Here is a 13408-nt window from a genome sequence, read left to right on the forward strand (position 1 = left end):
AACGTTCTATACCAAAACCAAATTTATTTGGGAAAGTAGAGGAAGAGTAGAATTTCTATTGACCATGGAGAAAAGAAATGGAAAATAAATCCAATTTGCAGGGGGAAAGGAGATGCCATAGAAGAATACACAGGCAGGGCTTTCCACCCTATTTAGTATGCAGGATATTTACCCTCTTGATGTCTCTTTTTTTGTATTTCCGCCTGAGTTTCCACTGGAAAACTTACTTTAGATTCCAAATTCAGCTAAATATTTGCATTCATGTCCACAAATGGATGGAATGCGTCAACTTACTCCACAAGCATCTGTTATACCTTGCAAGTTAATGTCTATATTAGTCATATTCATATTTTGGAGCTGAACGGACTCACAGAAGAGGCTTTACACTTATCTGATACCTGATCATTGCATTTATTCTAACATATTCCAACTGAAAAAAAGTATTTGGAATGAGAATTGAGAAAGCACTCAAAAAAAGAAAATCCTGTGCACCTTTGTATAGTGCCAAAGTGAGGGGTTAAGATAACTTAATCCGTGTTACTATGGGCATAGCAGATATGTTATTTAGGGTATTGTTGGAATTAAATTGAGAAAGATACCCTAGAGTAAATTCCTATTCAGCTTATTTCAAATCTTGTTAAAATAGTAAAAATAATCAAGATCTGTTTTGCTTTATATTAAAGTCTTTTTTTTTACTTTTGAGGAAGATTAGCCCTGAGCTAACTACTGCCAGTCCTCCTCTGTTTTCCTGAGGAAGCCTGGCCCTGAGCTAACATCCGTGCCCATCTTCCTCTACTTCATTTGTGGGACGCCTACCACAGCATGGCGTGCCAAGCAGTGCCATGTCCACACCCAGCATCCAAAGTGGCAAACCCCTCGCCACCGAGAAGCAGAATGTGTGCACTTAACCACTGCGCCACTGGGCTGGCCCCTAGATTTAAGTATTTTTTTTAGGTTCAACTTGGATAATTAGCAGTGCTCTCATTTTGTTGGAATTTTTAAATTATTTTACTAATTTCTAATAGCAAAAGCATGCACAAGATACAAAAAGTATATTTTAAAAGTGCAGAAAAATACACAATGAAAAATGTCTTCTCTACCTCCTATCCTCCAGCTACCCATTTATCCTCCAAGAGATAAGCACTGTTACTGGTTTTGGGTGTACCCTTGCAGAAATATTCAATGCTTCAATGAGTGTAAATGTATAGCCTTCTTTTTTTTTAACAATTGGTACCATAGTGCCACCCAATTGGACACCCTGCATTTTTTCTCACAATATATCTTACAGAGAGCTCCATAGGAGTATGTCTGGAACTGCCTCATTCTTTTCAGTGGTTGTTAAGGTTTCTGTTTTGTTGAGTGGATGTATCATAATTTGTTTCAGTGTTCCCTCATTGATGAACATTTAGTTTATCAATTCAAATAGTGCTGCAGTGAATATCCATATATATATTATGTGTGTAATATATCTGTAGGATAAGTTCTTAGAGGTGAAGTTGCTGAGTCAAAAACGGTTTACTTTTTCATTTTGATAAGATTTTGCTGAATCACTATCCATAGAGGTTGTACTAGTTATACCCCACAAGGAAGTATGAGAGTGGTAATTGTAGGAAGTATTAGAAAAACAATTATCATAATTATGTGACTGAATGACCTAGAATGACTTCTAGTCATAGTAATACACAAGCCACTGTACACAAGCCACTGTTTCTTTCTCTTAACTCTTAACTCTTGGTGCCCTGACATCTGGTATCCACTGCACTTTAAAACAAATTAGCGTATCGTTTCAGAACATGAAGGTTCCATTTTTAACTCTTAATTTAAATAATAACCTAATACTATTAGTAGCTAACGTGTCTGGCACTAAGTGGTTTAGGTATATCAACTCATTTAATTTTTACAACACTCCTATAAAGCAAATGTAATTATTATCCCAATTTGACAGATGAGGACACTGAAGTGCAGAGATAGTAGCTAATTTGACAGAGCTGGTGACTGCTTGGGCTGAGATCTGGACCCAGGCAGTCGGGAAGCCAGAGCCTGCAACTGAGCCGCGAAACTCTAACGCCTCTATTGAGCATTTTCATTTTTTTAAAAAATCACGTTACACACATTTCTTGAGTTGATATTCATACTCTCATTGCAAATAATCTTTGTCTTTCTTCTGTCTTTTTGTACTTCAAAACCCGCCTTTTACAGAAGAGGCACATTAAAATAGGAAGTTTTTGTTTTATTTTGTTTCTGCCCTGAGGGCACCTCGAAAATTAGGAACCAAGTTGAAATGATCTTTTATGACAGTCCCCAGTACTATAAATAAATATATAGCAATTTTACATTTTTCATTTTAAAATTGATGACTCTCAAGTTATTTCAGAAATATACCCAACAAGCTCCCAAAAAACATTTATAATAATAAATATTTAAATGTTTTTTAAAAGAACAGCTTCCTGTGGTTCTTTCAACTAGCCGCCATGACACTTTTCATCTGCACGCAAGTGGCTGTATTCTCCTGTACCTTGATGGGCAGACCTGGGTGAAATATTGTGGGCATGAAGCTTGCGTTTGGTAGATCTGCTAGGAATGGGCCGTGTGCAGGAGCCTTTGATTTGTTACTGGATTTTTTAGATGCAGTATATGGCACAGTGATGTGCATCCTAAGGGGAAAACGTCCAGTTTATGAAAGTTTATTTTCATATTTTATACACTGCAGTTCTGTTGTGTGTTTTTGATTTAGTAACAATTTATGTGTTTTTCTGTCGCAGAGCCCTGCGGCCTGTGGTGTTGAGGCCCACAGCGATGCCATCCAGCCCTGCCACATCAGAGAGGCCGTTCGACGCTACGGCCACAAGATTGGCCCCCTTTCCCCGTTCACAGTACGTAATAACAGAGTTATAAAAAGTTATATTTATAATCTGAAAGAATTTTGATTTTCAAGTGGTCAAATGAAGAAGCAATGGAATTGTTGAAAGCAATTTGTGGTGACTGTAATTTTGTTGTATAAAAGTGGCATAATTCTCTTGGGAAATAAAAGTTAGTCATTTTTGTCTCTTTTTGGAAGGACAATTTTTTTCTACAAAATATTATTTTCTTTCAATTACAAATTATGCTTTTTTGTTGGGGCTTATGTTTTCTATTTTTCAAAGCTTAGGTTTATAAAACTTTTTTGTCAAATTACATGTATCCAAATATTGCCAGAAGCACTTTATATTTTAAAATTGGTTAGATTGGCAATACCACTTCTATCAGATGTCCTGCTCCTAAACATACTTTGAGTTGGAAGAAGAAGAAATGATTTCTTTACTGGCTTTGAAGTAGGCTGAAACGCAGACAGTCTTTCACATCTTCAAATGGTTTTAAAGCTTATAATCAGGGTTTGTTTTTTTTTTTAATGGAGAATTAAAGACTTTATATTTCAACAGCCTAAAGAAAGTGTGTGTGTGTGTATGTGTGTGTTAATTAAATGCTCATTTTGTGGCCTTTAAAAAAAAAATCTTTATTCATGTTAATAGAACTTTCTCCAAGTCCTTTTCTGTTTGTAAGGAATTGGTTTGATTTTCAGAAAGTGAGGTTTGATTTATATGACTGAGGAACAGTAGAATTTACCTTTTTTTTTTTAATATGCCCTTCTGCTTTAACATATTAAAGCAGAATATATATGTACAACATTATAAATACATGCATAAGTATAACATGGTATGTGTTTTTTTCCTAAGAGTGGATTTTACTGTTATCTGTTGATAGAATTCATGATTCCCTCTAAATTACATCATCTGCTTTTTTCCTGAGCTTCAGTTAAAGGGAGTGCTTTCTTCTCTTTCTTTGTTCTCAATACTTATTGTTAATTGTACTGATTCTTAGTGTGACAGCAAGAACGTGTCAGAAGCTTTTTATATGTGTCTCCAGGAGCTTTTTGTAATGGCGATGATTCTTTTCACTTTTGTTTAATATTTAAAATTTGTCTTATGTATTGTAAGAACATGATTTAATACTACTGATTAAATCAATATCCTTTTGCATGAATGCTTTTAGATTATTACAGTTGAAAGAAACAATGAAATCAAGTTTCTCTTGGTTTTTTTTTTTCCTACGTGATAGCTGAGACTATTTTAAGTGATAAGCCAAAAGGAAGATGAGATCTAGAAAAATATGAGATGACTGGAAGAATTTAAAAACCAACTGGAATTGAAAGAACCAACTTATAACAAAGGATTAAAATTTCAAATCTATAGATAAGAGCCAAATAATGACTAATAGATTGAGCAGTAGAATGGAGAGAGAAGAAAAAGGAGGCAGTGTTGACAATAATCTAGATGTAATTAAAGAGTAGCAAGGGGAAACAGGATTTTTGAGAAATAACCTAAAATGGTAACTAAAAGTAATAGATAACATTACATAAAGGAAAATGTATGTAATGGAAGGGGAAAATCTCCCAATCATGAAGTCTGTGATATTTCTTCATGAAGAAGTGATGACAGTGGTGGCTGCTTCATTCTTCAAGTTTTTATTTTTAAACAGACCAGACAGATCACTTAAGAACCGTCTTGGTTGATGACGTGTGTGTGTGTGTGTGTGTGTTCGTATTCAGCCAGCCCTGGTGGTCTAGTGGTTAAGGTTCAGAGCTCTCACTGCCACAGTCAAGGTTCTCTTCCCAGCCAGGGAACCACGCCACCCGTCTGTCATTGTCATACTGTGGCAGCCGCATGTTGCTGTGATACTGAAAGCTATGCCACTGGTATTTCAAATACCAGCAGGGTCACTCATGGTGGACAGGTTTCAGCAGAGCTTCCAGACTAAGACGGACTAGGAGGAAGGCCCTGGTCACCCACTTCTGAAAAAATTGGCCATGAAAACCCTGTGAATAGCAGCAGAGCATTGTCTCATATGGTGGAGGAAGATGAGAGGATGGCGCAAAAAGACAGGGCAGGCTTCCACTCTGCTGTACATAGCATCGCTAGGAGTCAGAATCAACTCCACAGCACTAACAACAGTATATGTGTTCATTCCGCCATGGGTAACTTGGCACTCAATTGTTTGTGTACTGTTGCTTTTCTAATCTAAGATTGTAGTATATAGTCAGAAAATATACTTGAAACTAAGTTCAGATATAGTTTAAGCTAATTTTTATCTAATCAACATGCAATCAATATGCTTTTTAAAACTAATGTTGCAATTTTTAAATGCTTACTTTAAATGGATCTGGAAAATACAACAAATAAGCCATGACCTCGAAGGTTCACTTAGCCGCTACCAAAGCAGACAGGCGAAATCAACAGCAGATGGTAAAGAACCTCCACCACAGAGGGCACCGAGTGTTCATCACTCCTCAGAAAGGACCCACCTTGAAAGATTTGTTCCATTTCCTAGAGCTATAAGAATCTGCCCAGCCTACAGGACTGACTATGCCTACTCCATTTTATATCATGAGTAATGTGATCAGGGAGACACATTTTCATGGTATCTATTACATTATATAAATCTGCTTTTTAAAGTTAAAAATTCTCTTTAAAGTGGGATAGATTTGCAGGCTGTATATGCTGACAGTGGGCCATCCCACCCTGGTCCCACATGCCTCCAGCTGCTGAAAGGAGATGCTCCTGACGTTGGGTGATGCTGATGTTCAGTTCCCTGATGACCACTCCCTGAGATGGTACTTTATGCTGCAATGGGGACACTTTGCTACCTAAGCTTTGAGCTGCAGCTGCTAAGAAGATAAGGAGGAGTATGCACTGCCCTGTAGTAACCATAGACTGAGACCTAAAGTTTCATTCCAAAAGGCTGAGCTAACTAGCATCCAACGTAAAATTCCCTTTGTAAACTAAAATGCCCGTGAACAAATTTATGAAATACACAGATGTTGTCTTTGCAGCATGTCATTCTGAATCCTGGGTGCTTGCGTGATGTCTGTATAAATGTGATATCTAATTTAGAGTATTCATAACTTGACTCATCTAGCCAATTCCTAGTAATTTGAAATAAATTTGGAGAACTAAAATGACAGCCAGTAGTTACACGGAAACTTAATTCCAACATCAGTCAATAACCCAATAAAAGTCTGCCTTTAGTGAAGCATCATTCTGTCTTCTACTAGGATTTCTGAAATAATTTTATATAAAATCACAACATGATCAATTTCAGGAATATAATTCATTGCATAAAAATTTGAGTTCTTCCCCCTGGGAATTAGTTGAAAGGGTAGGAGAAAGGAATGATGAAGCACGTTGGGTGGAGGAGAGGACAAACACTGCTTTGCCCTGAGCGGCTGCGGGAGGAGAGGGAGAAGGCGGCAGAGACGTCGGTTGCCCGCCATTCCTGAGTGCTGTGGAGACGCTTGGAAACCAGATCCCTGCTCAGCCAGGCACCATGGTGCTCTCTGGCGTATTGATTTTAATTAATGATTTCTTTCTTTTCTGTGTTCTCATTGGTTCTCAACCCTATGTGGAAGATCAGAGAAAGTGCCATCCTGAGAAGATTTAAGTAATTTTCCTCAGGTTAAGCTATTAATTAGTTTAATGATGGAACCAAGGCTAAAATTCAGGCCTTCCAACTGCCAACTCCAAAATCTTTCTCCTAAAACACACTTTTGCTGCTATCTCCAACCCTATGTACCTGATCTTCTGTATATACATGCTAAAGAACATTTAAAGAGACTGATTTTACTTTTTGCTTATTGTTTATTTTTCCTCAGTAATTCTGAAAATCACTTCAGTGTCTGTGATTTGTAGTAGTTATTTTAGGGCACTTACACAAGCTAGAATGTCCTAAGTGATTTTGATGCTTGTCATCTTATGTTGTCCTTTTTCTCACAGCAGTTGATATCACATGAGGCTGTATTGTGTGGTGACTAAGACTGTTGATCCTAGAGCCAAAGGGCCAGGGTTCACAGCCCAGCTCTGCCACCAACTAGCTAAGTAGCCTTAAGGAAGTTTCTTATCCTCTGCATGGCCCAGTTCTCTGTCTGTAAAGTGGGTATAATCATAGAACACACCTCATGATAGAATCTAAGGAGCACTTGAACTTGACTTGTAGTAAGCTCTTAATAAATTATATTAATAACAGCAGAAGTAGCAGTAGAAGCTGTAGTATATTTTCTAAAAGGAATTGGATAAGAATACGAACAGACTAAAGTAGAAACCATTCCCCACCCCACCCAACACACACACACAACACACACACCAGGGCCTCACTTTGTAATCCCAGAAGAAACTAAAACTCGAATAATAATGTGATTTCTTTACATACTGATAGTTTATACCATTAAAATTTAAATACCATTTAAAGATTATTGTTGCTGAGAATAGATAAATATTCATTTTTACTTTTTGGATTAATAATGGTCGAATAATCAGTGGCTTTTTAATCACAGTTATCACCTTAAACGCTAAGGTCTCTACATAGTCAGCATCAGTTTTTGCATACTGGCTCTGTTTTGCATACTGCCTCTTGAGAAACAGAAATCTAAAGGAGAAATGGCATGGTCTCAAATTTATAAAGGTTCTTCAAATTCAGTTTGACTTATATACTCATGGAAGTTATTGGAAAAAAGTTTCAGAAACTGATGAGTATATCAAAGTTGGTGCTAATTTTTTTAAATAAATTAATACTAGCTGCATTTTCCTGTTTTTAAAGTTTCTTCATTTTACTGATGATGAAAGTAGTGCTAGTATGTTAAGAAAATTAAGAAAATATAGAAAAGTAAAGGATAAAATAAAATTTACATTAAGAAGGGCATCTGGGGGTCAGCCCAGTAGCATAGTGATTAAGTTTTTGTGCTCCTCTTCCAAAGCCCAGGGTTCACAGGTTCTGTTCCCGGGTGTGGATCTGCACACCACTCATCAGCCATGCTACGGTGGCATCCCACATACAAAATAGGGGAAGACTGGCTCAGATGTTAGCTCAGCGACTATCTTCCTCACCAAAAAAAGCAAAAAAGAAAAGAAAGAAAGGCATCTGGGCCCCCAAAAAAGGTATAGCAAAACCTTTAAATGAACTTCCCTGTCAGAAAATTAATTAGTATTTAATTGTTCAAAGAATATTTTCTTCTCACAGCCTAAAAAGTCAAATGCTTCTGGTTTTTAAAAAAATTTTAAATTTTAAATTTACTTGTGCAAGTTTAGAAGTAAAAAGCATTTTAAAATTTTGTGAATGAAATGGATTTTATAGTTAGAGCATTTTGTTTTTTCTCTCAGAGAAGATACCCCAAAGAGTAACCCAGTGTACTGGCTGGCTGTCCTCTAGAAGTTGGTCGGACGTCTCATTTATCTGGATCCTTGCTGTTTACAGGACGTGGGCGGTGCCCATGCTTACCTGTCCCAGAGCTCATTCACAGCCCTCAGGGACGTGCTGTAAACGGCTGATCCACACCAGCTCTATAATTTGAAAGCCAGAGAAAGGAAACTGTTTGTCGAGTGAGATGACATAATCCCATGTGCAGTGCCTGAATCTATTTTAATTTCTCCTGAGTGATATTCACAGTAGAAAGATATGTTAACCCCTTGTGTTTGCATCTTGTCAGGTGGCTTTCTATTGAGTGAGACGATAAAATTGTTCATTTAAGCATGGTCATTAACCTGAACAATCCTGTGCATCCTTAGAAGTATGTCACTTTAGCATCCACTCAGCTGTCTAAAATCCTGAGACAGAATCAGAGCATTTTAAAGCTGGCTAAGACTTGAGAAAGCCAGGTTGTCTCAGTCCCAGAGAAGCTTTGCAGTGTACCCAAAGGCACCTCGTAAGTGAATGACAGGGCTGATGCTGGAGTCCAGTCTCCTGACCCTCAGTTTACTGCTCTTCCACGATGGCCAGTTACTTTGATGTGTATAAGCCTATTAGGGGTGCTAGCAATGCTCTCATGTCATTGAGTCTTCAGGAATGTTTGCAGTAGACACAGTGCGATAGAAAATATGAAATTTTCTTTAAGAATTCCTCACTTTAAACTTTTAAAAGCAAAAATGGCATAGCAGATTGCTTTGACTATTTTGATCTAGAATTTCACATTCATGAATAATTCTGATGTCATGAGCACATTAGATTTGTCTTCATTCTGTGTGTTCAACCTGGAAAATTAAGTGTCTCAAAACATTAGAAAAAAGTGTAAATGCCGAGTAGAAATTGGATAGGAGTCCTTAAATCTTTGTGTTTTGACTGGAAGTAAAAATTTTCTCAATAAACTTTTTGCAAGTACTAAATCTATCATTATAGATAGGAGCCAAGTATCTTTTGTTTTTTCTTCTTCTTTTTTTGGTGAAGAAGATTGGTCCTGAGCTAACATCTGTGTCCATCTTTCTCTCTTCTGTATGTGAGTCACCACCACAGCATGGCTTGATGAGTGGTGTAGGTCTGTGCCTGGGATCCAAACCCACAAACCCCAGGCCACTGAAGCAGAGTGCACCGAACTTAACCACTGTGCCACCAGACCAGCTCCCCAAGTACCTTTTTATAGTTGTGGGCCAGTGATTCTCAGGAAAAAAATCAACATGTGGCATATTTATCAATAATAACGTAGAAGTTAAATGTTCTCTAGAAAAAATGTGAAACTTGTAATTTAGTTGTTTTTAATTTTAAAATAAGGTGGAGGAGGATTTCAATTACAAAATTTATTAGATCAAGTTATATGAAATTGCATTTTCTTTAGGTCAAAAACAGTTGAATATCAGAAGTTTTATATGGTTCAACTAATATAGTGTTCAAGTTAGGATTAGTTAGGGAGAGAATGTTTGAAATGTGGAAATGAAGTTTAAAGAATTTAGGAGAGGAAATCATTAGAATCTGAGACAAGTGTTAGTTGGTCAAATAATAACATAATATTTTTTAAAAACCTTTTCATCTGCATTATGTTAATTATCCTCACAACACAGCAAGATGAGTGCTATCCCCACTTTGTAGATAAGAAGACTGAGATTCAGAGAAAAATTAGGTAACTAGCTGAAGGTTACATAGTAGCACAGTGTTCTATCTATGGACAGGAGCTAACTCCTCCCTGGTTCACTGGGACCGTGAGCTTCAATGAGGTCTCACCAAGCCTGCTCATTAATCTTCCTCTTTGAAGACTGGCCTCTGCTCTTAACTCTTTGACTGGCCTTAGCCTGAGAATACGAGAGAGCATTTCCTAAACTGTGCTGAGTAGAAGACAAGTTTCCCAGGAGATATTAAAAGATGTCCCACAAGGAAGGGGTTTCTTTACCAAATATTTCATCTCATTCAGTAAGGACAGTGAAGATGTTTTAAAATCAAAGTCAAGGGTGACAATTGTAATATTATATTCACCAGTGTATCTACTTTATCTCCATACTTTGTTTTATTTACACTACATTGAGAAGTTTAGATTCACAAATACAGCGGTTGTTAATAATGTTCTACGCAGGCCTACAATGGTCTTGGCTCAAAAGAGGAATAGTAAGAATTTTTTGCTTAAAAGTTGTTTCACTAACAGTTATCTAACAAGTGCTCACATTTTCAAACTAGTCATGTTTAGACAAATCAGTATATGAATTTCTAATCCAGTGTAAATCTTCATAGTTTTCTGGAAAATATTTTTTAAAGTATCTTAAAACATTATAAGCTTCTTGAAGATGTCATAAAGAAAATCTCAGTCACCTGCAGACCCTTCTCTGACAAATATTTGCTTAAAGTTTCAGGGTCAAATGTATTTTACTTTGCCTGCTGAATCTAAATTGGGTAAAATTCATTACTGAGACTTTTTCTGCTGTTGTAAGCATAGTGTCGTAATTCAGTATTGCCAAATAGAACTGGCACAGTCGTGTTGTATTGTAAAACTCTTAGTGTTCTCTTTAATCATCAGGCAGAATGGAGAAGGGAAGAGAGATCTTATCTCATTTGAACTTCTGCAGTGATATCTTAAATTGGGCAGCCAGTGAATTTGTTTATAAGGAATTATCCACTTTCATCTTGCAAAATTCTGGTATTATTAACAACTGGTTTGTTTTCACAGTAAACAGGGACTATTCAAATACATTTTGCTTTTTTCTGCCTTCACTTATTTTTTTAAATTTTTTGGTGAGGAAGTTTGGCCCTGAGCTAACTGTTGCCAATCTTCCTCTTTTTACTTGAGGAAGATTGTCACTAAGCTAACATCTGTGCCAATCTTCCTCTATTTTTTGTATGTGGGATGCCACCACAGCATGGCTTGATGAACAGTGTGCAAACTCTCTCCAAACCCCTGGGCCGCCAAAGCAGAGTGCTCAGACTCAACCACTACACCACTGAGCCAGCCCCTCTGCCTTCACTTTTAATCAGCAGTAAAGACCTCACATTTCATGAGGTGATATATTCACCTACACAGTTTTATGTAATGTGTTATTTGAACTGCTTCAAATATCAAAAAGCAAAACTAACAAGCCAAAATTCCAAGACATAACTTCCTAATCAACAAAACATTTACAAGGAATTCAAATATAAAACATGAGATGATGGAACCTTTATTTTGAGTAGCACAAAAATTGTAAATGGATATTCAAGTCAAAAATCTATGAGTCCTCTTGGAAATCCTGCAAAGAGTCCTAGACTTTTCAGGAACATAGTTTGAAAAGGAGAAAATCAGTCTTCTCCAGTGGAGAGACGGGTGTGAGTAAAGTGGAAATGAGAGATTGTAGCCCTGCTCAGCCCTGTGGATCTTCTGCAAGTTTGCATCCTTCAGAGTCTTTTTATATTTGAAGTAGTTCAAGAAGTTAATGAATCTCTATTCTTGTAAAGGCAGGCTGTGTCTTGGAGAATAGAGGAATGCTTTGAACATGACTGCAAGGACGGAGGAGTAATTGACAACAAAGAGGAAGTTTTTGAGCAGAAGGTTCTAAAAGGACCACATCTTAAGATTTCAAAGTGTTATAGTTTCTAAGTTTTTGCAGTCTTCTGAGGGAATGGAGATAGAGTAGAAAAATATTTCCAGTGACTGCCAAAAGGAAATTATTTTTTCTTTAAAAAAGAAAATCACAGGATTTGTTTAACTCATAAATTCATGAAAGCAGCAGAAGGATTAGTTGGGAGGAACTAAACTAAGTCGGGATATTTCTAAACTTAAAAATTGTGCTCTAAAAATGACAAGAAATTTCTTCTAAGCCTATGAATAAACAAGAAGATTGTAAATATTGAGTTAGACCTATAACTCAGTATATTAAATTGCTCATGTTTACCTGGCACAAATACTATTTAAATTTTTAAATTAATATTATATGTCTAAACTAGGTGAATATTAGAAAAGAACACATTAGTTTTATTAAAATAGATTCTTTATTTACCATTGCCAGAAACGTTTAACGTTCATAAGTGTGTTTTGTTTAAGTAAAACATTTGTGTACTATTTTATTGATAGTGTGACAGAAATCCCCTCCAGACAACCATGATGAGAGCCTCTTGAACTGGAGATGATTTACTTTTTGATGATTTCTTAAATAGTGTTATATACTTTAGTCACACAAATACAATCATTGAACTGGCACTTAATTTACTGATGTAGTTGCAGAGTTAATCCTACAACATAATAAGTGGATTGTTTTAAGTGGAAAAGTTACACCTTCCAAAAATGAAACTGATACCTTGTTCTTATTGTGCCCAACATATATTTAAGGCTATAGCCAAGGTAGGAAAAATATGCAGGAAAAAATAATTAGGTCTTGTTTTCCTGGCTGGTGTTTTAATTATGATTTGGTTTAAACCAAATCCCTGAGGCTATGTATGCACAGATCAGATATTCCCCACATACCGCCTCTGCGTGACCCCGAGCTGTGAGAAGAGAAAATCCACAGCCTAGATGTCAGTCAGATGTTCGCTCCTGCCTTGGCACCCAGACGGGCGCTCCCTCCGATTGGAGTGCACTTGCAGTTCTGGGCATGTACCCAAAATTCAGAGTAGGCTGTCCAGATCTGGGAATATTTTGGCTGATTAGTTGGCAGAGGTCATGAAGGCAGAGCCCATGTCAGGCTCCAAATTTGCCCAGGTGCATTCAAGGTGACAGCTGGGCAGCTGTGCCCCTGGTGGAGATGCCGGGGAGGGAGTATTTGATTGACTCTCTGGCTCCCAAAGTTCACAGCCTGACCTACAGGTTCCTGTCAATTCCAATTCAAACACTTGTGCAGATTTTACAGTTTCCCATAAAGAAGGTAGAGACTCCATTTCTGGCTCTGATTTAATTCTACATTCCTCATCTAACCTAAAACACCCACTCCCATATTCTAGACTGATTAGGTAAGAGCCTAATAAGTAAATAAGTTCTAGTTGACAGGCGTTCCTCATCCAAGCAAGCTTTTGGGGGTTTAAAAAAGAGAGAGAGAAGAAGAGAGGAGAAGAGAAAGAAAAGTAGCCTGGGCCCTCCCCTGTCCTTTTCTCTGAAGCAACCGTCTGCGGAAGACAGAATTAGGGGTTGATCCTCATGCAGATAAACTAACTTCACTTCAGT

The 13408-nt window shown here is 37.2% G+C and overlaps 1 protein-coding gene across 6 annotated transcripts in view; it reads left to right on the plus strand.

Moving 5' to 3' along the window:
• Window positions 1–13408, plus strand: part of SUPT3H (SPT3 homolog, SAGA and STAGA complex component) — a 467131-nt gene that overhangs the window by 378680 nt on the left and 75043 nt on the right. For all 6 annotated transcript variants that reach the window (XM_046639750.1, XM_046639752.1, XM_046639747.1 and 3 more), the window contains one exon: window positions 2763–2873. In XM_046639750.1, coding sequence (XP_046495706.1) covers window positions 2763–2873 — 111 coding nt within the window. The remainder of the gene's footprint in view (window positions 1–2762; window positions 2874–13408) is intronic.

This window comes from Equus quagga, chromosome 15 (assembly GCF_021613505.1).
Source record: "Equus quagga isolate Etosha38 chromosome 15, UCLA_HA_Equagga_1.0, whole genome shotgun sequence".
In the NCBI taxonomy this organism is placed as follows: Eukaryota; Metazoa; Chordata; class Mammalia; order Perissodactyla; family Equidae; genus Equus; species Equus quagga.